Source organism: Brachyhypopomus gauderio, chromosome 9 (genome assembly GCF_052324685.1).
Source record: "Brachyhypopomus gauderio isolate BG-103 chromosome 9, BGAUD_0.2, whole genome shotgun sequence".
Classification (NCBI taxonomy): Eukaryota; Metazoa; Chordata; class Actinopteri; order Gymnotiformes; family Hypopomidae; genus Brachyhypopomus; species Brachyhypopomus gauderio.
Window position 1 is genome coordinate 8,501,047 of NC_135219.1, and position 27,952 is coordinate 8,528,998.

Sequence of the window (27,952 nt, forward strand, 5' to 3'; positions counted from 1 at the left end):
TACTTAGTTCAACTGGTAGTAAACTAAAAAAAATAACTTTACATAGCCTATTTGTATGCATTAGTGTGTAACAATATTTTCAGAATGGAATTTGGTTTTCTTTGTGAAATAAAAAGGATGCACATCAGTCAAAATGTGTAGTATTTTAAAAACTTCAATTTATTAAAACACAAATAAAATGGCACAATATTCTTGTGACAACAGAATGTTGATAGCCATAAAACAGCATTTCACGGCCTATGTGGGCTGTTTCACTGGAGACACAATGTAAAAGATACAGACAGGTTAGTCATGGGTAGTTAGGTACAGTAGGCTACAGGGGTAGTTAGATACAATACAGGGGTAGTTAGGTACAGTACTTCAGGGGTAGTTATGTACAGTATGGGGTAGTTAGGTACAGTATAGGGGTAGTTAGGTACAATACAGGGGTAGTTATGTACAGTATGGGGTAGTTAGGTACAGTACAGGGGTAGTTATGCACAGTGTGGGGTAGTTAGGTACAGTACTGGGGTAGTTAGGTACAGTACAGGGGTAGTTAGGTACAGTATGGGGTAGTTAAGTACAGTATAGGGGTAGTTAGGTACACTATTTGGCGCTGAACGCAGGTAGTGTTTTTTCTGTAATCACCCTAGCAACAACAAACAGCGCCTCGGCGGCTGTAGCGCCAATGAGCTGGAGCGCGGTCTGTGTCGTCACTTCCTGCGGCTGCGCTGGGTTTGGCACTATTCAGCAGACACGCCGCCATCTTGGACTCAGCAGCCTAGCTGGGCGACTCTCAGTGCTGGGATGGGAGGAAATTAACCAAAACTTTGGTGTTTCAGGGCAACTAATTCTTAAGAAGAGGGAGCCGTCGGCCGTCGGACCCTGAACATTTACCGGAACTTAATCGACCCAAACCGGCAGCTAAATCTGGACCGGGTTTTCCGTGAAGTGCCCGTCCCCTCCCCTTCTCCTCGTCCGCTGTGTGCAGTTTCGCGGGCCCGTGAACTGTTGGTGCGAGTTGAAGCAGCTTTAAAAAGTGCTTTCCGTGTAAAAACTAGTTGGAAAAACTTTGGCATATGGTTATGGTGCGCACAAGTCAAGATTACAAGAGTTTGCCTTTTGTGCCACCAGTGGACTAGCCGTCGTGTGCTGTAATGCGGCTTGATAAATCACTTTATTAATGTGGAGCGGCGGTGCCGTCCGGTCACTGTGCTGAAACTTCGCCTCGCAGTTGGTGCTGATCGGGTCCATGGTCTTCATCAGCTGCGGGACACCTGCCTCCCACCACTCGGACTGAGGTCCTGCAGTTAAACAGACTTGGACAGGAGAACCACTTTGGAGATCGAGATTACAATGTCAACCAGAACACCACTACCTACTGTTAATGAGCGTGAAACAGAACATGTAAGTATCTGAACTCTAGATACAGCCTTGATGATGATGATGATGTGACAGCGGACGGTTGTTTCGCCAGTCTGCCTGGAAACTTTTTTTAAACCTTTATAGTAAACTTCACATTTCGTCCAACCCATGCCACTGTTGGACCTGTGTTCTTCACCAAACAACGTTCACAACACGTCTGATGATGAACTTCTACAATTTTCCATTTTACTTTTTTATTCGCCTACTTTGGTCCATAGTTCGGTTCCGGGGGGCATTGCGCACATGCCGACACACAGATGCACACTCGTGTCGGTAGATGTCAGCTCACCGTTGTGCAGCTTATTACCACCTCACGAGTCTTGCACGTCTGCACTGATTCACTACGGTTATGTTACTAACACTATTCTCATCACGCATGCTGGCAAACTTTAGCACTAAAGTTGCAGATAAGCCGTGAGACGTGTAGCAACACGTTGGACGTAAACTGACACATGCACGTGATTTCATTTATATCACGTTTGCCCCAACACGAAAAAAGTCACTATTAAACTTTTTCTACTGTATTAAATTAATGCGTAATAAATGCACAGGCTCACAGTCAAACCTTTAAGCCAGTCGTTGAGGTTGTTCACCTACCTGCCTGATGGCGCAGCTTCACACTGGGTTATTTTGGAGCGACGGTCCGGTATGTAGCGCCAGTTTGGCACGAGGAGCAGCGCGCGGCGCCCAGCCCTCCCCGCGCGCTAACGCTCGCGCTCCTCCGAGCATCACTCCGTGCCACTGGATCAATGAGCTGACAGCGTCACTAAAACGGACCGGTTGTCTGTTTGTTGGGATCACCAATGCTAGGATGAAGGGGTCACATTCAGTCAAGAGGCACCGCATCACCATAGTAAGTCGCAGTTTTTCTTTAAATAGGCTAACTGCAATTGCTTCAAGAGAAACGATCTAAAGTCTGGATTTTATGTACAAGACAGTTGCATGCTTTATCTCGGGGAAAATAATCTGAAAGAGAATCAGAATCGCAATTGCATGGTGCAATAGTATAAACGTACTATACATGTTTATTCACAGACTAATTTGGTGATGGGGGAAAACCCGTGATAGAGGATAGACCTACCTTTGATTATAGGGCTCTTGTGATAGAGAATAGACCTACCTTTGATTATAGGGCTCTTGTGATAGAGAATAGACCTACCTTTGATTATAGGGCTCTTGTGATAGAGGATAGACCTACCTTTGATTATAGGGCTCTTGATCTTGAAAGTAGAGCTGCTTTGTTATAGGGTGATGTACCTCAAAAATCTGTAGAATGCCTTACTACCTAATTATCAGGACTTCAGTACTGGGTTCCTCTGTACTGAGTTCTCTGTCGCCCTGCTCAAGGCTGTGTGCAGATCTTTCCTTATTTCATTTGAATGATCTAATTTTGAGGGCTTGCAGGGAGGTTTCCAAAAATAAATGCCTCTAGAAGATTAGACTGGAGATTTCATAGAGTCTCTTTTTTTGGTCCGCTACAAGAGTCTAATCAGAATATATATATATATATATAAATTATGAGTGTGTGTGCGTGCGCTCGTGTATATGCACACACACACACTTTGAGTACTGCTTAACATATTGGATCATAATAATGTTCTGACATGGCAGGTGTGAATTTTGTACCTGTTGACAGTGATATTTGGTGATCCTCTTGGTTACTAAGAGATATGCAGGGGAAGGCAGAGCTGTCGGTCCAACCCTCAGATGTTTCACAGCTTTTCAGCCGTGCCTCACTTACATGTTCACGTTATTTCACCATCGCAAAACACGAAAGAAAACCCACGGGCCATTGCTGCTGCCCTGGCAGAGATTATGGCGGTACTGGCCCACATCTGGTCTAGAGAGGCCAGCGTCTGCCTCTTCGCCTGCTTTCCCAGGGCTTTGTTAGACGTCTGAAATTCATGAGCTAGCAGAAATGCGGGAGGCCCGGGAGCACCGAGTGATCAGCGCCTACCAGACATCATGTTGGTGGTTAGAACAGTACACAGAAATGTGTGTGTGTCCGTGATCAGTGACATGGTAGTAATATCTGGTTTAGTTAATAACGGTACTTTTTTAGAGTTAAATGTAGGATAATTACATTTTGGTGAGGAATCCTTTTGCCATGTGATTACCATCATGAGCAATGGATTATAGGAATTAAAGGTTGTGCACGAGAATATCGGTTTCTGGAACTTACTAATTTAGAGCGAGAGAGGGAGAACTGCCATGACAACAGTTAAAACCGTATTTATAGTAAACAAGTATGAGGGGAGAAAGCAGACAAATTGGCAGTAGCAGGAATGACCTGGTCCACAGTGAAGAAGAGTAACAGGCCATCATGGTCGGCGTTCTGGGAAAATGACCCTTTCCCCTCGTGTCCTGGAGACTGGACTTGTGCTTCCTGTGCTGATGTTAAGAGGACTGGCAGCTGTGTGGCCAGTGGCCATCCACTTACAAACAAACAAATTCCAACATTTGATTGGTTGTGCCTATAACTTGTATACAATTTATGTAATGTGAATTCCAGACTTTCCTCTTGTAGTCATAATATGAATATTATGTCAAACTTGGCTCACAAGTTTGCATGCAATACCTTGTTAATCATTCTCTATACTAACATTATTTTAAATATCTACGGTTTCGCATGTGCTCTTTATAAATGTTTATAAAAGAGATGCCTTCAGCTTGTCTTTTACTTGGGACTATCCATCATTCCTCTGTTTCTCTCAGCCTTCATCAGTATTGCTCGTCTGTCTCTTTGAACTCTTTCACGTTCCAGTTTGATCACCCCTGTTCCATATGGATTGGCGCCGTGTTTAAAACAATGCAGTTTGCAGGTTAGCGTAAGGCTAATCATGTCTCGGCAAATTAAATGTTAAGAACCGGAAGCTTGGAAGCTTTTACACTTTTAAGGTGCATTGGCTCCCAGGTGAGTCCACCTCTTATCGGTTTGATCTTCCACTGGTAGGAGGAACCTCACTTTATGGGGACCTATATCTTGTCTAGACCTTCATCAGCGGTCACTTTCTGATCTCATTATATTTTTATATGTTTAGCTGTTTGCATATTTTTGGGTGACTGACCACAACTTAAACTTTGAGTTGGTTTGCCAGTGTCAATTATAACTGGAAACTGAATAACTAGAATCAGTATAACTGTCATTATTAAGTGCACATATGTCATCTGTTCCACAGATTGAACATTTATATCAATGTTGATAAATCTATAATAAAATGAATGTGCATACATTTTTCTGGGTGATGGAAGGATGAAAGAAATGCTAGATGTAATGGGTAGATGAGGGTCGTGCATATACAGTGCAGGTTTACAGTCAGCTATTAGTCTGTTATGGATTATTTTGCCTTTCTCCTCTTGTTGGAGGAACATACTCACTGAATTTGATTTCGCACTGTTCTTGAAGTGTTTTGGATTTTACATGCTCATTGTAAGTGTCTTTTTGTATCCAGTCTATATTATATTGGCAAGAGTTACAGAAATACTGTTGTCCTGATTCACAAATGTGTTGGTCTACCGTTGTGACCTGAATTTCTCAGTTAAGAGTGTTTTTGTAAGCCCATTTTATGCGGTACACTGTTCGTACACGTTGGTATAGGCTATCACGAGCAGTACACTCCTGTGCTGACTTATGATGCATAATGCATTGCATTTGTAGAGAGTGATTGTGATGTAGTTTCCCTCTGAAAGCAAACAAGCATTTCAGCCTCCAGGAAATGGCGTGGTACACACTTATGCACGTACGTTTCCTCTGCACTAACTGTCAGACTGAGCAATAACGCCAGATAGATTCAGTCCAGCAGTCCACGCTCTCTGCACCATGGCCTTCTGGCCTTTTAACCCTGTATCATTTTCATAGTAAAAATCAAATTAGTTTAGAAAAAAAGTCATTAATGCAATGTAGTAGCACTGAGCTATGGTTTGAACGGGTGATATTTAAAATTAGCTGCTGTTTATGAATGACATGTCAGAGAGTTTGTTCAGCTACAGAGCTAAAGTTAGCCACAGCTATTTGTCAGATGAATGACGCAACGCTTTTTATGGAGTCTGCGTGCAAGTCAACGTTCCACTCATTTTATGTGCATTATCGATGTCCGATCCTTTTAATTTTTCCGTCATCGTATTGCTGACATTTATCACTTTCTGGTCTCATGGAAATAGGAGGAAATGTTGGGCATGGCTCTTTCCTGTTGTGATGACCTCTGCCCTCTGTCCGCCAGCACACCTCACTGGGCGATGGGCGGGTGGAGGCGGGTACCAGGACGGGCCGTGGCGCCGCCCGCTGCCGAAACTCCATCGCCTCCTGCGCAGACGAGCAGCCGCACGTGGGCAACTACCGGCTGCTCAAAACCATCGGCAAAGGCAACTTCGCCAAGGTCAAACTGGCACGGCACATCCCCACGGGCAGGGAGGTGAGCTTCAGAGAGCAATCTAACCCCCCCGTTTCTGTTTGATTCTCTACTGAGGAGCTGTTTCTGTCCGCTTCTGTGCGTCTCCCCCATCACTCCCACCATGGCTCCTCCTGCTCCGTGTGTCTCCCATTACTGTTAAAATGACTTGACTCTAGAAAGAAAAGTGAATTAACTTTTAAGATAAAGCGGACTACAGAAACATGATGTTTCAGGCCTTTTTTGAATGATCCTGTTTGATGGGCTTTATTAAGTCAAATGCTATTTTTGTTTTAACACCGTTGCCTCTTAGCAGCAGGGTCAGTAAAATATTGTTATTCTTCTCTCCCCTTCAGGTGGCCATTAAAATTATTGATAAGACGCAGCTTAATCCAACAAGTCTCCAAAAGGTAAATACTATGGATGCCCTCTGAGCAGTAAAAAAGCCTCTGTCCTGGTTTCCCTTCGTCTTCTCACCCTTCCCTGTCTTCCCGTTCCACATTTTATCTTTACGAGACAGATATATTGCTGCGTTATTTTAATTATGAATGGTTTTTTGGCAATACATTGAAGGACATTCCAGTCATCGCAGAATCAATTTCACTTCAGCCACATTACAACGCGAGCCTCCCCAGCCCTGGCTAAGCCTAAAGCTGTTTTAGTGCAGAGCAGTGCATGCTGGGTATGTGGAAACCAACGGAGGAAGCCTCTGTGGACTTGGATATCAGAGGTGGCTAATAATAGCGGGAGTGGAGAAATCCGAACAAGAGGCGGGAGCTGCTGGGCTGCCTGAGAAGAAAGCGAAGCACTTAGATGGGACAGAGATATGTGGGCGGAGCTTAGATGGGACAGAGAGATGGGGGCGGAGCTCGGGAGAGCTTCAGGAAGCTCGGCTTCTCCCACTTCTCCATTCAGACGTGCGTGTGCTGACTCTCTGCAGGTCCCCTCCCCTCCTCCCCTCTGCTTGGGCTCTATACATCACATTGACACTGCTGGGCTGGAGGCATTGGCTGTGCCTTGGTTCAAGGCCATCGATTTTATTTGCTTTCCATTGGTGGACTTATGGAAGGCCTGTGGATCAGCATGTGGCTGTAGGTGGAGTGGACAGTGGAAGGGTGCAGCAGGGGCGGGCTCTGTGCAGCAGGGGCGGGCTCTGTGCCGATGCTCCGCCTCCTGCTCAGAACACTGCCCACACCCAGGCTTGACCCTCCCACTGCTGAATCGGCAGCTTCTAATGGACGTCTATGGGCTTCTGAGAGCTGGTGGTGGAGACACTTGAAATGTATCGATTCTAATTGCACTGGCAAAGGTCTCTAAATGGTGCTGTAGAATCACTCTTGCTTCCTGAAGCCGAATCCTTAAGATGGCCCTGCTGGCCATGTCTGTGATCCTGAGGATTCTCATCCACTTAAGTGTGACGCTGGCCTACCAGTGCTCCTCGTATGGAGACATGCAGCAGAGGCAGTGGGCCATGTGAGCTTCACCACTGCCTTCACGTTGATCCTTACCTCACTGCCACACCTCATTGATCCGTCTTCCTTCATCATTACACAGTCAATTATCAGTGTGTCGGCATTTGTTTTTGTTTAAGAAGGATTGTGTAAACAATGTTTGTATGCTAATTACCTGTGATGAGTTGCATGTTGAATGGCAGCTCATTGTTGTAGATGTTTTAAGCAGGCACGTGAATAAGCACTCAGCCGTGCTGGATACGCTCAGCCGTGCACCGTCTGGACCTGGATCTGGACCTGGATCTGGGTCTGGATTGGTGAATGAGACAAGATAGTCTTCACCACTTGCCTCAACAAAAGCGATCCCTGTTCTGTGAGAGTCACACTAGTCTTTGCCATGTCAGCGCCATGTGAACTATGTTTAACCCACGGTCAATGGTCAAGTCACATAAATATTATAAATTTCCAAGTGTCGCTATAGCTGGATGGCATAAACCTCAGCAGGCATCTGGAAAGAAAAAACCTGGTTTCGTGTACAGTGTACGTGCTGGAAATGAAGCAGACGGTGGGCAGCTGTCAGCCATGACGGCTCCACAGGCACCGACTCACAGTAGGACCCATAATCCCCGCAGTAGGGCCCATAATACCCGCGGTAGGGCCCATAATACCCACGGTAGGGCCCACAATCACCGTGGTAGGGCCCACAATCCCCGCGGTAGGGCCCACAATCCCCGCGGTAGGGCCCACAATAATCCCCGCGGTAGGGCCCACAATAATCCCCGCGGTAGGGCCCACAATAATCCCCGCGGTAGGGCCCACAATAATCCCCGCGGTAGGGCCCACAATAATCCCCGCGGTAGGGCCCACAATAATCCCCGCGGTAGGGCCCACAATAATCCCCGCGGTAGGGCCCACAATAATCCCCGCGGTAGGGCCCACAGTAATCCCCGCGGTAGGGCCCACAGTAATCCCCGCGGTAGGGCCCACAGTAATCCCCGCAGTAGGGCCCACAGTAATCCCCGCAGTAGGGCCCACAATAATCCCCGCAGTAGGGCCCACAATAATCCCCGCAGTAGGGCCCACAATAATCCCCGCAGTAGGGCCCACAATAATCCCCGCAGTAGGGCCCATGCTGCATGATCTCACACCAGGCGATTGGCCATGGCGCCTCCACGGTACCGCGGCCCACAATCACCGCGGTAGAGCCCACAATCCCCGCGGTAGGGCCCACAATCACCGCGGTAGGGCCCACAATCACCGCGGTAGGGCCCACAATCCCCGCGGTAGGGCCCACAATAATCCCCGCGGTAGGGCCCACAATAATCCCCGCGGTAGGGCCCACAATAATCCCCGCGGTAGGGCCCACAATAATCCCCGCGGTAGGGCCCACAATAATCCCCGCGGTAGGGCCCACAATAATCCCTGCGGTAGGGCCCACAATAATCCCCGCGGTAGGGCCCACAATAATCCCCGCGGTAGGGCCCACAATAATCCCCGCGGTAGGGCCCACAATAATCCCCGCGGTAGGGCCCACAATAATCCCTGCAGTAGGACCCATAATCCCTGCAGTAGGGCCCATGCTGCATGATCTCGCACCAGGCGATTGGCCATGGCGCCTCCTCCAGCGCGGGCTTGCGTGTGAACGGCAGCGTCACATCCACTCACAGTCATGGCGTGTGAGCGCGAGACCTCGGCCAGACGCCCGTCAACCTCCCACGGGCCCTCGGGGGTTCTGGGAAGAGCGTGAGCTTGGCCGCGGCGCTCAGAACCACTCTCCTCGCCGTGGCCTTGCTGCGCGCCATCCCTGCTATTTCGGTTCCGCGTCGACGTGATGCGCTCTTATGCAAGTGGCGGGTGTGGGAGGAGAGCCCTCACTTCCAAGCTCTGTCTCCTCTTTTAGAACCGCATGTTGTTTTTCCCTTTTTGATTTTTTTTGTTCTTTTTTTGTGTTATTTTTTTATATATCTCCTTGGACGGGAGCCGGCCATCGAGCGACTGTGTTGGAGCTCCAGGCGCTGGAAGTGCTCTACACGCTCGCGGGGGCGCAGCGTCTTGGCAACGTCATCGCCGCATGCGGACGGATGATGATGGTGTCGGGGGTGTGGTTGTGGGTGGGGTGGTTGTGGGTGGGGTGGGTGTGGTTGTGGGTGGGGTGGGGTGTGGTTGTGGGTGGGGGCACGGTGGAATCATCTCAGCCGTCCGGGATGATTTGGTTGACTCGTAGAACCTCCCAGGGAAGAGAAATCTCAGAGCCTGTGAGGATGTGCCGGCTTTTCCACAGTGTTCCTCTGGTGACATTGTCCTATTTGGTGCCAGCTTTGCTTCATCTCCCAAACGGCCTGACTGACTGCGCACTGATCTGTCATTGGCTGGAATATGGGTGTAACCTCCAGCGGTTCCAGTCAAGATCCATTGTCCATTGGTCGCCACACATTTGGACTTCTGTCTAGCAGGCATTAATGGACTGCTTCCTGCCTCAGATGTGACTTCTTCTACACGTCCCTCAGTACTACTAAAATGCTGGATGGCTTTTCACTATGTGGGCCACTCCTGCTTCTGGCACTGACCTCATTCAGGCTTGCCTCTCTGAGAAACTTCTTAGCTGCTCTATTTGGTAAATGGTTTGTATCATTACCGAGCCTGAATCTGAGCAGTCGTTCCTGAATGCGTGAGAGAGCTTATGAGGTGTTTTATTGCCATGTGAGTTTTTTCACCCCCAGAGTCTTACTAAGTTTTGTTCCGGGCACTGTTTTCTTAAGTGGGTTGGAGAATATATTTTGTTTGTTAGGGTTTTGACTAAGGAAGGACAATGTGAGACTTTCCATATTTGGTTATTTTCAGTGTGTTCACAGAGGCAGTAAGGACCGAACCCCACCGCATTCTCACACTCACTTCCAGCACACATCACTGGAACTTTCCTTTTCCTGTTTTTCTTTTACCAATGAGCTTTCATTTCTCTCTCTCTCTCTCTCTCTCTCTCTCTCTCTCTCTCTCTCTCTCTCTCTCTCTCTCTCTCTCTAGTTTTTCTCTCTAGTCTTTCTCTCTCTGGTTATCTAGTATTCTCTCGTTTTTTTCTCTCTGTACTTCTCTCCCTCTCATTTTCTCTCCTCTCCTCCTCTCTTCACTCTGCTTCTCAATGTTGAGATGTCCTTCAGTAGTGAGCTGTGCTGTGAATGTTCACGCGAGCAGACGGGCAGCATCAGTGCGGCACAAACTCGCTTCTGCGTCCGAGTGGCAGCAGGATCTCAGCTTCACCCCTGACCTTTTGGGATATCAGATCCACGACATAATAATGTCACAGAGGGACAAACTGAAGCTCTCACTCCCTGCTCTGCTCTCTCTCTCTCTCTCTCTCACACACACACACACACACACACACACACACACACACACACACACACACAGCGTCCACCCATCTTCACAGGGGCTGGTTGACTTCCTTCCTCCTGAGGCATGTTTTTAAATAACATGCCACCCCTCAGCATAGAGAGAGCAGAGGAGCTCTAACCTGGAATGTCCTGCTGGGACAGAGGAGTGTGAACATGGTGGTGTTTGGCTGGGTGGGGCTTTCCAAACACCTCCCAGAATGACGGGGAGCTCAAAGCCACGTGAGCACACCACCACCCACGAGGCCGTGGAAGGATCGCCTGTTGCCTTCCTTCTAGGGTTTTCTTCTGGGACGAACCTTTCGAGGTTCATTGAGGTGGAGCTTATTTAAGTCAGGTGGACCTTCAGCTTGATCAAAGGACCTGAGCCTCCCCGATGTTTCTGCCCAGAGGCCATCACCAGACCTCCCTGTTCGTGTGTTCTCAGCCCAGCACAGGGTCACGTGACACCTCACAGAGTGTATGTGTGCGTCATGCGTGTCATATACTGATCACATGACCAGAGTTGGGGCTGCGCCATACAACACTCGCTTGTCGCTATTACAGAACTGGCCATTGTTGTTCTGGTATCAAAGGAAGCTGCAGTCTGTAAACATGTCCTTGACTTAATCACACGTTTACCTTTATGATGTTCTTTGAGTAGCATGTTTGGATCTTCAAGATGGATGCTGTGTGAGGCTTCTGATGCTTCACAGCGTCTGTGTGATGCATCGAACAGATTTTGCTCAAAATACTGCAGGTCACCCTTTAACCGTCTCTCATCGAGGGTTTGTATATATAAAAATCTGTGTCTCCATGTGTGTGTCCAAATCGTGCAAGTTTAACTGGGATCTACTGTATCCTTTATCCTTCACTGTCAGCTAATGCCACACTCCCTCCCAGTAGGCTGTAAATGGGATTGTATTTTTGTACAGTGGCCTCATATAAAACCTGAATTTAGAATGTAAACGGAGGTCTGAGCGTTTTGAGTTGTGTAAGGATCACTTTCTCGCGCCGTTCACGTTTCAAAGTCTCCGGCTGCACTGGAGAGTGTAAGGAGTCTGCGGCTCGGTCGGATCAGCCTTGGATACTCGGAGAGGTCGTTAATCATAAACCACATTGTGGTGAGAGAGGAAGCCGCCCTGGAACCCAGTCCTGGTTTCCCTCCTGCTGGCCTGACGCGTCCCTTCATCTGAGATGTCTGTGGAAACCCTGAACTCCAGCACCACCACCCTCCACGACAACTCGCATCAGAGCAGTGCCAGAAATGGCTGGGACATCAGAACCCACGCAGGGAACTGGGCAGGAGCAGAGTAGGACGCAGGGAACCCCCGCTAATTGGGTTCCTGTTAATGTTTCTCACCGTGTTGCCTTAAAGCTCATGCTTATGATAATGGTGGGAAGCAGATAGTATTTACATGTAAAGGATACGCTGAGAAACATTCTTGTCGGAACAAAGATTGTCTCATGTGTTGGCTCGTCACTTTGAGCCTGGTTTGGGTAGCCCAGACCATACACATGCTCCTCCCCCTGGGTCAGGGACGGCCCCCTAGTCCAGCCCATACACATGCTCCTCCCCCTGGGTCAGGGATGGCCCCCTAGCCCAGACCATGCACATGCTCCTCCCCCTGGGTCAGGGACGGCCCCCTAGTCCAGCCCATACACATGCTCCTCCCCCTGGGTCAGGGACGGCCCCCTAGCCCAGACCATGCACATGCTCCTCCCCCTGGGTCAGAGACTGCCCCTAGCCCAGACCATGCACATGCTCCTCCCCCTGGGTCAGAGACTGCCCCTAGCCCAGCTTAGCCTGCTTGTTCATTGGTCCCCCTGCACTTGGGACTGCCCCCTGTCTTAGCCAAGCCCACACATTTGCTCATCCCCCTGCTTCTCTCTGGCTGGGAATAAGGTGAGCCATTTACTTGTGTGTGTGTGTGTGTGTGTGTGTGTGTGTGTGTGTGTGGGTGTGGGTGTTTGCTGGCGTTTTTCTCTCATCACACAAAGGCTTGGCTGTGTTTTGAAGTGAGTTGTAGCTGATGGTTGTGCAGCAGTGGAATGTGAGCTTCAAAGGGACAGCGATAACCTGGGCGCTGACTCATTCTACAGGGTTCAAGCTCCAGATGAGCTCCATGTTCAGGCGCTGCTGGCTTGAACGTCCGCCCTGCGCTAATTCACCTTGTTTGTTGTTGTTTTTTTCTTTTGTGGGAGTAAGTACGTCTCGCCGACACTCACCTGCGTCAGCTCTGGCACCTTCCTGTTTGGGAGAGCATGGCGTGTGAGCAGCACCTCCCCCTCCTCACCCTCACGCCCCCCTGAAGGAGCGTCACGCCATTGGTCGCGCTACAGCACAGGGGCGGGCCTAATCGCGCTCCACACCACCAGCTGGCCTGTCCTTCAGCACGCTGCGCTGAGAGCCCTTGACCCAGGAGGACCTGTTTTTTTCCCCCCCACCATGCTGTGTGTGTGTGTGTGTGTGTGTGTGTGTGTGTGTGTGTGTGTGTGTGTGTGTGTGTGTGTGAGAGCACATGCGAGGGCTCGATCTGGAGTCCTGCAGCAGGGTGGGCCCCCTTCGGGTGGGCCGGAGCATGATGTCACGTCACAGGGGCCCGTGGGGCGTGGCTTTAAGGCTGGATGGCACAGCAGGGCCGCGGAGAGCCGTGTGAACGGTGCTGCTAGCGTGTAGAGCTGGAGTGAATTATTCAGAAGTGCTTTGAGGCCCCCCCGCCCCTCCGCCCTCCAGAATGGCAGTGAGCGTAGTCATGGAGATGCAGGAAGCTGCCGTAGCCTCAGGGCATGAGAAAGCACACACACACATACACACACAGAGGCAGAAAATCCCTCTGATGTGTATAAAGCAAGCAAGCATGTACATGTGTATAAAAACATCCTGCAAATTCTTACAAGTGTTCTACTTTAAATTCATACATCACATACAGTGTGGGTTGATGTACAGGTATTTTGTGAAATCTCAAAACATCTATTTTTCCTAAACAATGCAACACGTACAGATACTCATAATACAGACACTTGATACAGACACACTTAAAGCATTTGTTATGGAAAGCAACGTGTGTGTGTGTGTGTGTGTGTGTGTGTGTGTGTGTGTGTGTGTGTGTGTGTGTGTGTGTGTGTGTGTGTGTGTGTGTTTTAAAACAGATGTTTAAAGGGCAGGACTTCAGGTTACTCCTGGGTTAAACCTCTAATAGTTATTTTATTATCTTTTATGATTTTTATTTGTACAGCCCCATGAAATGTCTTTGTCTCTGTAAGGTGAGACATGTCCTCTGTACCTTATTTCTACATCCATGCTGTGCGTCATTCAGAAACCAGCCATCATTTGCACACCATGTCTGTGGTTCCTATTGGGCCTTTCTATACACAGCAGTCAGGAAGGAGTCCTGAGTCATAGTTTTGGGTCTGCGGGTGATTGTGTGTGTGTGTGTGTGTGTGTGTGTGTGTGTGTGTGTGTGTGTGTGTGTGTGTGTGTGTGTGTGTGTGTGTGTGTGTGTGTGACTAGATCTTGTTCAGCTGTGCCAGATTTGGCCTCCCAACACACCTCCAGCTGATGAGGTGATTGTGTTACTGTCCTGCTTGACTCGCGTGCCCCTTCAGCTGCTACATTGAGCTTTTTCCAGGCGGCGTGGTGAGCGTGTGCACTGCAGCTCCCTCGTGAGCTGTGCCGCTGGGATCGGCACCTCTAACGCGGCCCTCGGGACTGTTGCGCGGGTGCTGCGGGACGTTTTGCTGCCCTGCTACCAGCAGCAGGGTCTTGGCGTGCAGCGGGTACCTCAGGCTACCGTTGAAGGAGCAGGACTTACCCACGGACCTCCGGTGTCTTGGTTTGTGGTTTTGGTTTCCGTTACGTAGAAAGTATAACAAAGGAAAACTCCACCGCCGAAGTAGTGATAATGAAACTAAATGGCTGCACGTGATATAAAGCAACATTTGTGTTGTGTTGTTGCGAGTGACTGAGAAAGTGTGAGATGCACTTCTACCAGGGCGCAGAGGTGTGAGGCCTCACCCAGTCACGGTGTGCAGCAAGAGCTCTGAGTAGTGTAGCGAAGAACGCTCACACACACTCACCCTCACGTGCTCTCACTCACATCCTCTCTCACTCTCACCCTCACACACTCTCGCCCTCACACACTCTCGCTCTCACACGCTCTCACCCTCACGCTCTCACTCACCCTCACACGCTCTCACTCACCCTCACACGCTCTCACTCACCCTCACACGCTCTCACTCACCCTCACACGCCCTCACCCTCACACGCTCTCACCCTCGCACACTCTCACTCACCCTCGCACGCTCTCACTCACCCTCGCACGCTCTCACTCACCCTCGCACGCTCTCACTCACCCTCGCACGCTCTCACTCACCCTCGCACGCTCTCACTCACCCTCGCACGCTCTCACTCACCCTCGCACGCTCTCACTCACCCTCGCACGCTCTCACTCTCACCCTCGCACGCTCACACTCTCACCCTCGCACGCTCACACTCTCACCCTCGCACGCTCACACTCTCACCCTCGCACGCTCTCACCCTCACACACTCGCACCCTCATGCTCACACACGCTCACCCTCACACACGCTCTCACTCATATCCTCACATCCTCACACACTCATACCATCACACGCTCGCACCCTCTCACGTTCACCGTCACACACACTCACCTTCACAGAGCGCTCGAGTGGCATAATGGACGAAGAACGTAACTGCCACGCATCGCCAGATGGGAGAGACAGGAGCAGGAAGGATGAGCAGTAGCAAACGCATGGAAACATGTGATCACGGAGAGGGGGAGGTGAAGATGGTAGTGGGTTGGTGAAGGTGGTAGTGGGTTGGTGAAGATGGTAGTGGGTTGGTGAAGGTGGTAGTGGGTTGGTGAAGATGGTAGTGGGGTTGGTGAAGATGGTAGGGGGGTTGGTGAAGGTGGTAGTGGGGTTGGTGAAGGTGGTAGTGGGTTGGTGAAGGTGGTAGTGGGGTTGGCGAAGATGGTAGTGGGGTTGGTGAAGGTGGTAGTGGGGTTGGTGAAGGTGGTAGTGGGGTTGGTGAAGGTGGTAGTGGGGTTGGTGAAGGTCGTAGTGGGTTGGTGAAGGTGGTAGTGGGTTGGCGAAGGTGGTAGTGGGTTGGCGAAGGTGGTAGTGGGGTTGGCGAAGGTGGTAGTGGGGTTGGCGAAGATGGTAGTGGGGTTGGTGAAGATGGTAGGGGGGTTGGCGAAGGTGGTAGTGGGGTTGGCGAAGGTGGTAGTGGGTTGGCGAAGGTGGTAGTGGGGTTGGCGAAGGTGGTAGTGGGGTTGGCGAAGGTGGTAGTGGGGTGGCGAAGGTGGTAGTGGGGTTGGCGAAGGTGGTAGTGGGGTTGGCGAAGGTGGTAGTGGGGTTGGCGAAGGTGGTAGTGGGGTTGGCGAAGGTGGTAGGGGGTTGGCGAAGGTGGTAGGGGGTTTGCGAAGGTGGTAGGGGGTTGGTGAAGGTGGTAGTGGGGTTGGCGAAGGTGGTAGTGGGGTTGGCGAAGGTGGTAGTGGGGTTGGCGAAGGTGGTAGTGGGGTTGGCGAAGGTGGTAGTGGGTTGGTGAAGGTGGTAGTGGGGTGGTGAAGGTGGGGTTGGTGAAGGTGGTAGTGGGGTTGGTGAAGGTGGTAGTGGGGTGGTGAAGGTGGTAGTGGGTTGGTGAAGGTGGTAGTGGGGTTGGCGAAGGTGGTAGTGGGGTTGGTGAAGGTGGTAGTGGGGTTGGTGAAGGTGGTAGTGGGGTTGGTGAAGGTGGTAGTGGGGTGGTGAAGGTGGTAGTGGGGTGGTGAAGGTGGTAGTGGGGTGGTGAAGGTGGTAGTGGGGTTGGCGAAGGTGGTAGTGGGTTGGTGAAGGTGGTAGTGGGGTTGGTGAAGGTGGTAGTGGGGTTGGTGAAGGTGGTAGTGGGTTGGTGAAGGTGGTAGTGGGGTTGGTGAAGGTGGTAGTGGGGTTGGTGAAGGTGGTAGTGGGGTTGGTGAAGGTGGTAGTGGGTTGGTGAAGGTGGTAGTGGGGTTGGTGAAGGTGGTAGTGGGGTGGTGAAGGTGGTAGTGGGGTTGGCGAAGGTGGTAGTGGGTTGGTGAAGGTGGTAGTGGGGTTGGCGAAGGTGGTAGTGGGGTTGGCGAAGGTGGTAGTGGGTTGGCGAAGGTGGTAGTGGGGTTGGCGAAGGTGGTAGTGGGGTTGGCGAAGGTGGTAGTGGGTTGGCGAAGGTGGTAGTGGGGTTGGCGAAGGTGGTAGTGGGGTTGGCGAAGGTGGTAGTGGGGTTGGCGAAGGTGGTAGTGGGGTTGGCGAAGGTGGTAGTGGGTTGGTGAAGGTGGTAGTGGGGTTGGTGAAGGTGGTAGTGGGGTTGGTGAAGGTAGTAGTGGGTTGGTGAAGGTGGTAGTGGGTTGGTGAAGGTGGTAGTGGGTTGGTGAAGGTGGTAGTGGGTTGGTGAAGGTGGTAATGGGGTTGGTGAAGGTGGTAGTGGGGTTGGCGAAGATGGTAGGGGGGTTGGCGAAGGTGGTAGTGGGGTTGGCGAAGGTGGTAGTGGGGTTGGCGAAGGTGGTAGTGGGGTTGGCGAAGGTGGTAGTGGGGTTGGCGAAGGTGGTAGTGGGGTTGGTGAAGGTGGTAGTGGGGTTGGTGAAGGTGGTAATGGGGTTGTTGAAGATGGTAGTGGGGTTGGTGAAGATGGTAGTGGGGATGGTGAAGGTGGTAGTGGGGTTGGTGAAGGTCGTAGTGGGGTTGGTGAAGGTGGTAGTGGGTTGGTGAAGGTGGTAGTGGGGTTGGCGAAGGTGGTAGTGGGTTGGTGAAGGTGGTAGTGGGTTGGTGAAGGTGGTAGTGGGGTTGGCGAAGGTGGTAGTGGGGTTGGCGAAGGTGGTAGTGGGGTTGGCGAAGGTGGTAGTGGGGTTGGCGAAGGTGGTAGTGGGGTTGGCGAAGGTGGTAGTGGGGTTGGTGAAGGTGGTAGTGGGGTTGGTGAAGGTGGTAGTGGGTTGGTGAAGGTGGTAGTGGGTTGGTGAAGGTGGTAGTGGGGTTGGTGAAGGTGGTAGTGGGGTTGGTGAAGGTGGTAGTGGGGTTGGTGAAGGTGGTAGTGGGGTTGGCGAAGGTGGTAGTGGGGTTGGCGAAGGTGGTAGTGGGGTTGGCGATGGTGGTAGTGTAGTTGGCGAAGGTGGTAGTGGGGTTGGGTACATGTGGCGCTCTGGCTTTCCGACAAGCTCTTTTGAAGTTATTCCTGGCACCACCCGCCCAGGGTGAATATGCTCCTGTCGAGCGGCGGGGTCATAAGGTCGTCTAACCAGGGGTGTGGCCTGGCCCACAGCAGGCCGCCAGTTCTGGGCATGATCCACCCACCCAGCTCAGGTCAGGAATGTGTGCCTGTCAAATGGGGAATGAATGCATTAAAGCTACGATAAGCACGTTTGAGCATTAGAGTTGGTTTATGTATGTCAGTAAAATGAAGCGCAGAGAAGACTTGGCGATGAATGAACGAAACACAGCAGGAACTAGACACTGAAATATCCCAACAGAACCCTGAGCAAGAATCTATAAATGCTGGTAAAAATGTGCTGTCATTGGTTTGTGTACTGGTGTTGGTCTGAATCCCCAAATATCTAAGATAAGATGTGTATACTAGAAGCGGTTATAGGGAGATTTGAAAGTGCTGGTTGGGTTTTGATTGACATGTTCATGTTCATGGTTTTGTAGACTGTGTGTTCTAATGGCATTTTCTTCCCTTTTCTTAAAGCTCTTCCGTGAAGTACGAATCATGAAGATCCTAAATCATCCGAATATTGGTGAGTTTTCTGCCACTTCTCTCACTACCTTCGAGCAACCCTCACCAAGGCCTGTTTTGGGGGGTGGGGCTGTTTGGGTGGTGTTGGTAGTTAGGGGCATGTCTAGGGGCTGTTTGGGTGGTGTCGGTAGTTAGGGGCATGTCTAGGGGCTGTTTGGGTGGTGTCGGTAGTTAGGGGCATGTCTAGGGGCTGTTTGGGTGGTGTCGGTAGTTAGGGGCGTGTCTAGGGGCTGTTTGGGTGGTGTCGGTAGTTAGGGGCGTGTCTAGGGGCTGTTTGGGTGCTGTCGGTAGTTAGGGGCATGTCTTAGGGCTGTTTGGGTGGTGTCGGTAGTTAGGGGCGTGTCTAGGGGCTGTTTGGGTGGTGTCGGTAGTTAGGGGCATGTCTTAGGGCTGTTTGGGTGCTGTCGGTAGTTAGGGGCATGTCTAGGGCCTGTTTGGGTGGTGTCAGTAGTTAGGGGCATGTCTAAGGGCTGTTTGGGTGGTGTCAGTAGTTAGGGGCATGTCTAGGGGCTGTTTGGGTGGTGTCAGTAGTTAGGGGCATGTCTAGGGGCTGTTTGGGTGGTGTCAGTAGTTAGGGGCATGTCTAAGGGCTGTTTGGGTGGTGTCGGTAGTTAGGGGCATGTCTAGGGGCTGTTTGGGTGGTGTCAGTAGTTAGGGGCATGTCTAGGGGCTGTTTGGGTGGTGTCAGTAGTTAGGGGCATGTCTAGGGGCTGTTTGGGTGGTGTCAGTAGTTAGGGGCATGTCTAGGGGCTGTTTGGGTGGTGTCAGTAGTTAGGGGCATGTCTAGGGGCTGTTTGGGTGGTGTCAGTAGTTAGGGGCATGTCTAGGGGCTGTTTGGGTGGTGTCAGTAGTTAGGGGCGTGTCTAGGGGCTGTTTGGGTGGTGTCAGTAGTTAGGGGCGTGTCTAGGGGCTGTTTGGGTGGTGTCAGTAGTTAGGGGCATGTCTAGGGGCATACCTCCCACCCTTTATCCCGCAGCCTGATTCTAATCTCCTCTGCAGGAATTCCCGTGTGTGTGTGTGTGTGTGTGTGTGTGTGTGTGTGTGTGTGTGTGTGTGTGTGTGCGTCATTGTTGAACCTCTATCACTCACTCACGATGAGGTCAGCTCTCCCCCACCCACCATAAGCCACATCTTCCCTGGGTCAGGAGTGTGTTCCATAGAGCGGCCATGGTGAGGATGGGTACACAGGGACCTCTGGGGCTGCGGGTTTAGCTGTGCAGTCTTGCAGATTGAGGCGTGAGAGCTGTGACTACACCACAGCCTCGTAGAAGCAACCTCAAACACAGCACGTGTATGACGGCAACCTCAAACACAGCATACGCATGAACCGCCGTCTAGGAATAGGGCTGATTGAAAGGCATCTGAGTTTGGGCATTTCACTTCTCTCCCGATCACAGGCTCTGGCATCGGCTGCTCTGGTCTGGGGCCTTTGGCGTTTGTGAGGTTATTTGCCTGGTCTCCATGCTACTGCTTCCCTAGTGATGACCCAGTTTCTTTGTCTTATTCACTTAAAGGGGAAAAAAAATGATGCTGCAGCGTGTTGGCAGGAGCTTGGAGCTGTGGCTGGGGTTGAAACAGGAAGTGTTGCCAGGCGCAGACAGCAGCGGGGTGGTGAGAGAGAGCGCTGGGCGAGTGGCCTGCCTGCAGGACCGTCCCTCTGCGGGACATACGTTGGCCTTGCTGCTTCATACCAGACGCGTGTGAACGAGCAGATCGAATGGAGCTTCCCAAATAAGCTGTAAGAGGAGAACCCTCGTCTGCGTGCCGGGCCGTGTCTCGCCCACACGTGGAGGTCTGCGCGTCAGAGCGGTGGAGGAGTGTCGGAGTGTCATCACTGTGGCACCGTTACTCAGAGGGATCTCCGTAGGGGCCGGGGCTGTGTGTCCACCTTAAATCAGGGTCAGCTCTCGATACGGCATGCGCAGAACTCTTGTTGATCAAGTCCAGGGGACACTGTGGTTTTTTACACAGGCAGTGCAGTTCTCTATATGGGGCACACTTTGATACATCTGAACTGCTCCACCAAGCAGTCAGTTCTCACGGTACCAGGTACCAAGTTTGAATCTCATGGCTGCTAATCCGTCAAACCACAATGGTTGATATGATAAATAATCTGTCTCTCTCTCTCTCTTCCTCTCCAAATATCCAGTAAAACTCTTTGAGGTGATCGAGACAGAGAAGACTCTCTATCTGGTCATGGAATATGCCAGTGGAGGTGAGTAGACCGTTATCAGCGCCGTGCTTCATCTGTGCATATGACACACTCGACACGCTTGGGCTTGTGGGAATGTGCTGCGTCCATGGCTGCAGTGTGATGTGTGTGTGTGTGTGTGTGTGTGTGTGTGCTCTCCTCGGCAGGGGAGGTGTTCGACTACCTCGTAGCACACGGCCGGATGAAGGAGAAGGAGGCAAGGGCTAAATTTAGACAGGTATGGTTCCATGTGCTCACACTTCAGCCGTCCTCATCCTCGTAGATGGTGCTGTCCACCCCGGACACCTACCCACCCCGCCGTGCCGTGGTGCCCTAACCCTGGCGGCCATGCGGGCCGGTCCAGACGGGCCTCCCTCCTGCCCCTCCTCCCAGGCTCCGGGAGGTTCTACTGACACGGCAGCTGTGGAGGGATGGTTTATCTGGGTCGGGCTGGAATGCTCTTTCAGCATCTTAAGAGAACTTCCAGAATCTTTTACTGTCAGACAAACTATGGGGAGCAGGGAACAGTGTGTCCATGAGGCCACCGTACTGCTTCAGTCAGGGACCCGCAGGACGCTGTGACCAGGACCTGTTTTCTGGCATGTTCAAGACAGGAAAGACTCACAGACCACGGAATTCCCAAACTGCTATTAATTGTCCTAAGAACAACGCTGAATCATTCGTGTTTGTGATTTAGTTCTGTGACTTAACAGTCGGGTCAAATCCGCAGGGTTAAAGCTGCAACCCCGCCTACCAAAAGGTTTATACCACGTCTCATTGTATTTCCAGACTCAAGTGATGTGTGTGGAGGAAGGAGGTTCTTCACACACCAGCTTCCATTAACACGCTTCACTTAAATCAAGTCTCAAAATGAAAGTGTCTCAATGTTTTTGCACTGCTGTTATTTTCCTCCTTGTCCGAAAAAGTTCAAACTGAAAAGCAAAACCATACGTAGCCGGTGAAGCCTTCAGAGCTGGGCTGGCCCATGGCATTCTGGGAAAGCATAGCTGTAGCTGTTGCAGGTGCTAACTGATTATGCCACCCCTCTCCACCTGCAGACACGGGTGGAGCGCCTCCGCAGCTAACCGTGCTGTTTGTGTGTTCTCCCCTCCAGATCGTATCAGCTGTACAGTACTGCCATCAAAAACACATCGTGCACAGAGACCTCAAGGTAAGAGGCCAGCCGTGATGTTCTAAACTACGCCAGTGAAAAAGAGAGCAGGAACTTAATTATGAAGAATTACCGACGTGTCGCCCCATCAGAACGCGGGGCGTGCGGATCCTGCAACAGCCCGCTAGCTGAGCTTTTCAGGGTGACCTTGTGCTGCACAGTGCAGTGGTGCTAATCATCAATACGCCCTTCAACTAAATACGCACTTCAACTAAACAGACTGCTACACACTGGGCTAAAATCAGGTTGGATGTGCAGGCTGCTTGTTGCTGGAGGAACAGGCCGGGTAGCTCTGCACGCTGGTTTAACTGCACCAGTTCACAGGGGTGTTCCCTCCACCAGTAAGCTCAGTAAAATAAATGAAATGTATACAGTTGCAGTTTTTGTCAAGCCAGGATATTACAGGGAATGCGGTCCAAATCTAAGACGGACAAAATCCTTTATTTGATTAGTGTATAATCACACTGAATGCTGGTGAGTGAATTGCCTTATAAGAAGCATAAATCACCTTAGGGGTTCAGTACACACACACACACACACACACACACACACACACACACACACACACACACACACACACACACACACACACACACTCCTCACTATGCCTCTGGAGAAAGAGCCTGAAGCCCACTCATGCATCTCTACCTCCGAGTCCCCTTTTTCCGTTAGACGCTGTTTCCAGGGCGATGCCTCCTTAACGATGTATGAGGACCGTCTCTAAAGCCACATGGGCGGGAGCGGGGCGGGGTCTGCCGGGCAGGGCGGCCAATTGAAACACACGTGTGATAACATTCCTTCGCCCCTTTGATCCCGTTTGGCTCCTGCCATGATGCACGCACGAGGCCCCTCCCCCTCCTACGCACGAGGCCCCTCCCCCTCCTACGCTCTGCTGGTTTACGGGACGAGGCCTCATGCAGTCGGGCACCGGGGCCTCTAGAAGTTTCTCTTGCATCTCATCTTCTCTGTGGCCTCCTCCCCCACTCCCAGGCGGAGAACCTGCTGCTGGATGCCGACATGAACATCAAGATCGCCGACTTCGGCTTCAGCAACGAGTTTACGGTGGGCAGCAAGCTGGACACGTTCTGTGGCAGCCCGCCGTACGCCGCGCCCGAACTCTTCCAGGGGAAGAAGTACGACGGGCCGGAGGTGGACGTGTGGAGCCTGGGGGTCATCCTGTACACGCTGGTCAGCGGCTCCCTGCCCTTCGACGGCCAGAACCTGAAGGTCAGCGGCGCCGCCTTCTCGGGTCGCCGGTCCCGCCCCTCTGCTCGGGGACGCGGGGCGAAGGGGTCCCGTGCGTTTTATTGAGCGTGTTCCTGGGTCGCCCCTCCCCTGACTGATGGCCACGCCCCCCTCTGTCCCGCCCACAGGAACTGCGAGAGCGGGTCTTGAGAGGGAAGTATCGTATCCCGTTCTACATGTCCACCGACTGCGAAAACCTCCTGAAGCGTTTCCTGGTGCTCAACCCGGTGAAGAGGGGCACGCTGGAGGTGTGTACGTCACCAGAGTCACACGCGTGGAGCACGTGTGTACATCCTATCAGAGTAGTTTTAGTGTGTGCTGTTCCCAACTGTAAGTAAAGGTTCGTGTAGCTCAAACACACTTCCCCCTTTTAGTTCCATAGAAATAAGCAAATGGCTTCCTGTGTTGAGGATGCACCATGTCTGTTCCCTCATACACTGTAAAACGTACCTGTAGCCTTCAGCCTTCAGCTTAGGGGCTCCAGCCACACCCGTGCTCATACAACCTCTGTGTGTCCTCACAGCAAATCATGAAGGACCGCTGGATCAACGCTGGACACGAGGAGGAGGAGCTCAGGCCCTTCCTGGAACCAGAGCTGGACATCTCTGACCAGAAGCGCATAGGTGCAGAGACCGCGGGGGGGGGGCGGGGGGGTTTCGTACAGAAACACAGAGTAGAGACAACAGCAGTATGTCAGTTGGTCATCCATGTCTTTCCCAACCGCAGTGTTTTCAGCAAAAAATAGCAGAAGTCACGTTGTCTTGGTGTTTTTATCTTTGAAACTTCTCTAGTTCTCTATAATGTAGTGTTCTCAATAGTATCGTCATCACTTTTACAGTGTAATTCCACCGTGCCCACAGTGGAATGACTGAAACATGCCTGAAATGAAACACGCCTGAAATTGGAAGCTCGGTGATCTTTTTTTTTACTGGATAGGCTTAATTGAAGATTTATTGAAGTTCAAAAATGGAAAAAATAAAAGCACCTTTCCGTCACACTCTGTTCAGAAGAGAGGAACTTGTCGGGGGTGTTGTTGAGGTTTGGGTGCTGAGTCAGACGGGAGACTGCTGTGTGACGGGCCGACCACAAGGGTTGCTGTGTTTGCTCCTGTTGCGTGTTGCATAAGCTCCCCTGAGTGCCCGAGGCAGGCTTGTGTCTCTGCGTGTTCAGCGTGCGGGAGGGGTGGTACGGGCACTTTGCCCTCGACCTGGGGCAGAAGCGTCGGGGTCTCGCACTCCGGCTGGCCGGACTCGGGTGGCGGGGCGGCGTGGGCACGGCGGGGGGTCCACGGCACCCTCGCCAGGCAGAGCGTGTACTTTCCACTTCAGCTCTGGGCACTGTGCCCTCCCCAGCACACCGCACACAGAGCCAGGAACAGCACGCCGTGATTGGCCACCGTCTGGCCCTCCACCAGCCTGCCTCTGAGTAAAGCGTCACACAACCACGTCATTACACCAGTAACTTCTAGAGTACTTCTAGAGCGTGTTGATGCAGTATCAGCTACGTATCATCAGGCCTGTGATCATGAATGCTGCTACTAACCAGGGTGAAGATGGAGAAAAAGTCTATATAACGAGTTTTTTATGAGAGATGTATATTATAAGAGATGTATATCTCTTTAGTCTGTTTCCCCCCTCCTTATGTATCATACACTCACATGACATACTTTTATTCCTGAGCTGAGCAGTGTTCTTGTCCAATACATGTCGGTCTACCTTTCACCCGGTGTTAACCTGCTGTGTTCTGAGCCTTTTTCGTGTCTCCTGCCTCCGTTGTGTTGTGCAGACGTGATGGTGGGGATGGGTTACTCCCGCGAGGAGATCCACGAGTCTCTGACCAGGATGAAGTACGATGAGATCACTGCTACCTACCTGTTGTTGGGCAGGAAAGCCTCAGAGGTGAGTCACCTCTACCCCCGTCGGATAAGAACGCCGAGAACAAAGTGTGGTCTGTTCTTTGGTTATGAAATGCACAACCTGTTGCCACTGGATGACTGTTGTGTAGTGCATTTAAATGGTAGGGTATTCACCATAAGCCTCAGCTCCTCGTGCTGTGAATAGCTGCGCTTGAATAGCCGGCTGCTGGTCACATGATGGTGGCATGACTGGTCTCTGTGTGCGCAGAGAGAGAACTAGTGTTTTAATGTATGTTTGCTGGGCCTCCGGCAATTCAAAGAAGGAGACTTTCGTCCAGCGTGAGTGACCATTACTAAGACTTTCCGGTAAAGGTGTGGGCAGTAATTCTGGTGTCTCCTGGTGTCTCAGTTGGAGGCCAGTGACTCCGGTTCCAGCAGTAGTCTGTCTCTGGTCAAAACGCGAGCCAACGGTGAGCACAGCGGCCAGTCGCCATCTCACCTCAAGGTCCAAAGGAGCATCTCCAACCAGAAACAGCGGCGCTACAGTGACCAGGGTGAGCTCCACCCTCCACGCTCCACCCCCGTGTCCCGCACACACCCCCTGCTCCACTGCGTGCACTGCACACCGCGTCTGAGCAGGCATAGAGTGCCACCTGTTGACCAAACTCCTCCCTGACTCTCCCTGTCTCTCTCTCCTCCATCTTCCCATTTCTGTCCCCATCTGTCTCTCTCCACCCCCACCTCCATCTGCAGCGGGGCCATCCGTTCCCTCGGCCGGCTACCCCAAGAGGAGCCAGACCACCACAGCCGAGAATGAGCACAAGGAGGAGGGCGGAGTCCAGCCGCGCAAGTCCAGCTCCTCTGGGAGCCGCGGCATGGCCCCGCCCAGTCCCATGCTGGGCAACGCCCACAATCCCAACAAGGCCGACATTCCTGATCGCAAGAAGGGCTCCGCCCCCCCAGGGGTCAGTCCCTCCCACCTCCAACCATATATTTTTCCATCCTACCAAATTGCAATCTATTTAACCTATATAACTTTACTCTCAGATAACACTGATGCAGGTGGAGAGTATTTCACAGTTCACTCTCTTCTCTCTGTGCAGAGTAATTCTGTGTCCGGGGGCATGACCAGGAGAAACACGTACGTCTGTAGTGAGCGCGGAGCTGGCGACCGCCACTCCGTCATCCAGAATGGCAAGGAAAACAGGTGAGGTCACAACCACAGGTCAAAGGTCATGACCCACAAACACATTCTCCAGAGACCAAAGCCAGAAGGCAGCAACTGTCCTACTCATTACTCACATGTTGCATGTGATGAAAGAGAATGAAGAAACACTTATCTTACACACACACACACACACACTCTCGCTCTCAACCCCCCATCCCATATCTACAGGAGTGTTATTTCCCACACTGCGCTCCTGCACCCCGCACTGCACTCCTGGTCCTTGCACTGCGCTCCTGGTCCTTGCACTGCGCTCCTGCACCCCGCACTGCGCTCCTGCACCCCGCACTGCACTCCTGGTCCTCGCACTGCGCTCCTGCACCCCGCACTGCGCTCCTGCACCCCGCACTGCGCTCCTGCACCCCGCACTGCACTCCTGGTCCTCGCACTGTGCTCCTGGAGCCCACATGCTCAGGTGCTAGCTGGGTAGTGCTAGCTGGCTAATGCCTTGAGGCAGCTTTGCAGATGCATATAAAGCCTACTGGGGGTGAGACGATCCACGAATGGAGCCATAAGATCAGGCTAGACAGTGGTCACCCAGCACACGGCCTGTTCACTATTATGCCATCTGGCAGGAGACTTCGTAGCATCCAAGCCAGAACAACCCGGCTACTGAACAGCTTCTACCCACAGGCTGTCAGGCTTCTGAACAAACTGTGAGGCTGGAAAACCCAAATTTTTATTTTTAAATTTACATACTTTATTTATTCTTATCGCTGCTATATATTGTGTGTATGTTGTGAGTATATTCTCTTGTTTTTGTACTGTTTTTGACACTATATGTGATGCTGCCTGCTGTAGAACTATTATCTGAGCCTCACCCCAAGCATTTCAATGCATGTTATGTCCCAACATGACGTGCAAATGACAAATAAACTTGAAACTTGAATGGAGCGTAAAGTTGTGCTTAATCAGAGCTCAGAAAACCAAAACCCGAAAATCCAAACCCTGGCTTTTGTCCTGATGTCTTGAGTTCAGAGATGATATTGAGAGGGCTTATTCTGCATTCACTGCTTTAGCACATATTGTCTAAAACGCAATAAAGTCCTCTCAGCACCTATATGCTGGGTTCTCTCTCTGCGCTAAGCTTGTGGTGAGAGGGGAAAACGTCTTGGTTAGGCACATGGCCTTGTTCGCCATGTCTAGTGAGAGGAATGTGTTCGGCTCCACCCTGCCGGTCGCAGCCACGCCCCCTGGTGGCCACAGCCACGCCCCCTAGTGACCACCGCCATGCCCCCTGGTGTCCTCCCCAATGCCGGTTTCTCCCTCTCCTCACCTGTCCGCTCTTCTTCACTCGTCTGTGTCGCTGGTCTTGTTTTGCCATGTGGGACGGGCGTCTCCCTGCACTGTGTGTCCTCCCACCCGGGGGACCAGCCTTAGCGAGATGGCGGCTCGCTCCACCGCAAGCCCCGCCCCCTACGCCGCCGCCCTCACCGCTTCGTCCGCCTCGGTCCGTCTGCGGCACCAGAAGCTGGCGCCGTCTTGGGCCTCGGGCCACACCTGCCGCTCCACGCTGCCCCCTAGTGACTGCTCCGCCAAGCTCTTCAGGCCCAAGTAAAGACGCTCCGCCCCCCCCCCGCCAAGCTGTCTGTCACTAACCGTAGAGTGCCCTCGTCACCCTGCGCCACACCCCCCTAATGCCCTCTGACCTCTCTGCTGTCTACGTCTGTCTCCGTCACCACCTGCCCCCCGCCACTCACCCCACGGGGCCCCTCTGACGTCTCTAGAGCCTCACTTAACCCAGGACCATGTGAGAATATCCCCCTGTTCTCTCCACACCAACCATCCACACTAACTTCTGTGTGTCGCTAAACCCACTACATGTACCAGCTATATAAACATCACTAATATAGAGCAGCATGTTAGTTTGGTTAAACCGTATCATTCGGATGTC

General features: G+C 51.8%; 1 protein-coding gene and 1 long non-coding RNA gene across 10 annotated transcripts in view; one reads left to right on the forward strand and one right to left on the reverse strand.

Annotated features, from left to right (window-relative positions):
* Positions 1 to 136: 136 nt before the first annotated feature.
* LOC143522894 (uncharacterized) lies at positions 137 to 2,756 on the reverse strand. Its single transcript, XR_013133167.1, has 2 exons — positions 2,603 to 2,756; positions 137 to 2,210 (listed from the first exon to the last, which is right to left on the reverse strand). It is a non-coding gene; the product is annotated as an uncharacterized LOC143522894 (long non-coding RNA).
* Positions 700 to 27,952, forward strand: part of mark3b (MAP/microtubule affinity-regulating kinase 3b) — a 33,860-nt gene continuing 6,607 nt past the window's right edge. For 3 of the 9 annotated variants that reach the window (XM_077016845.1, XM_077016847.1, XM_077016846.1), the window contains exons 1-14: positions 2,147 to 2,257; positions 5,625 to 5,816; positions 6,149 to 6,202; positions 18,324 to 18,372; positions 20,521 to 20,586; positions 20,730 to 20,800; positions 21,677 to 21,733; positions 22,724 to 22,960; positions 23,107 to 23,226; positions 23,502 to 23,601; positions 24,764 to 24,876; positions 25,243 to 25,387; positions 25,587 to 25,798; positions 25,937 to 26,040. In XM_077016845.1, coding sequence (XP_076872960.1) covers positions 2,216 to 2,257; positions 5,625 to 5,816; positions 6,149 to 6,202; positions 18,324 to 18,372; positions 20,521 to 20,586; positions 20,730 to 20,800; positions 21,677 to 21,733; positions 22,724 to 22,960; positions 23,107 to 23,226; positions 23,502 to 23,601; positions 24,764 to 24,876; positions 25,243 to 25,387; positions 25,587 to 25,798; positions 25,937 to 26,040 — 1,562 coding nt within the window. In that variant the 5' untranslated portion in view covers positions 2,147 to 2,215. Of the gene's footprint in view, positions 1,387 to 2,143; positions 2,258 to 5,624; positions 5,817 to 6,148; positions 6,203 to 18,323; positions 18,373 to 20,520; positions 20,587 to 20,729; positions 20,801 to 21,676; positions 21,734 to 22,723; positions 22,961 to 23,106; positions 23,227 to 23,501; positions 23,602 to 24,763; positions 24,877 to 25,242; positions 25,388 to 25,586; positions 25,799 to 25,936; positions 26,041 to 27,432; positions 27,613 to 27,952 lie in introns of those variants that run through there. The other 6 variants (XM_077016852.1, XM_077016851.1, XM_077016850.1 and 3 more) reach the window with 5 other exon arrangements.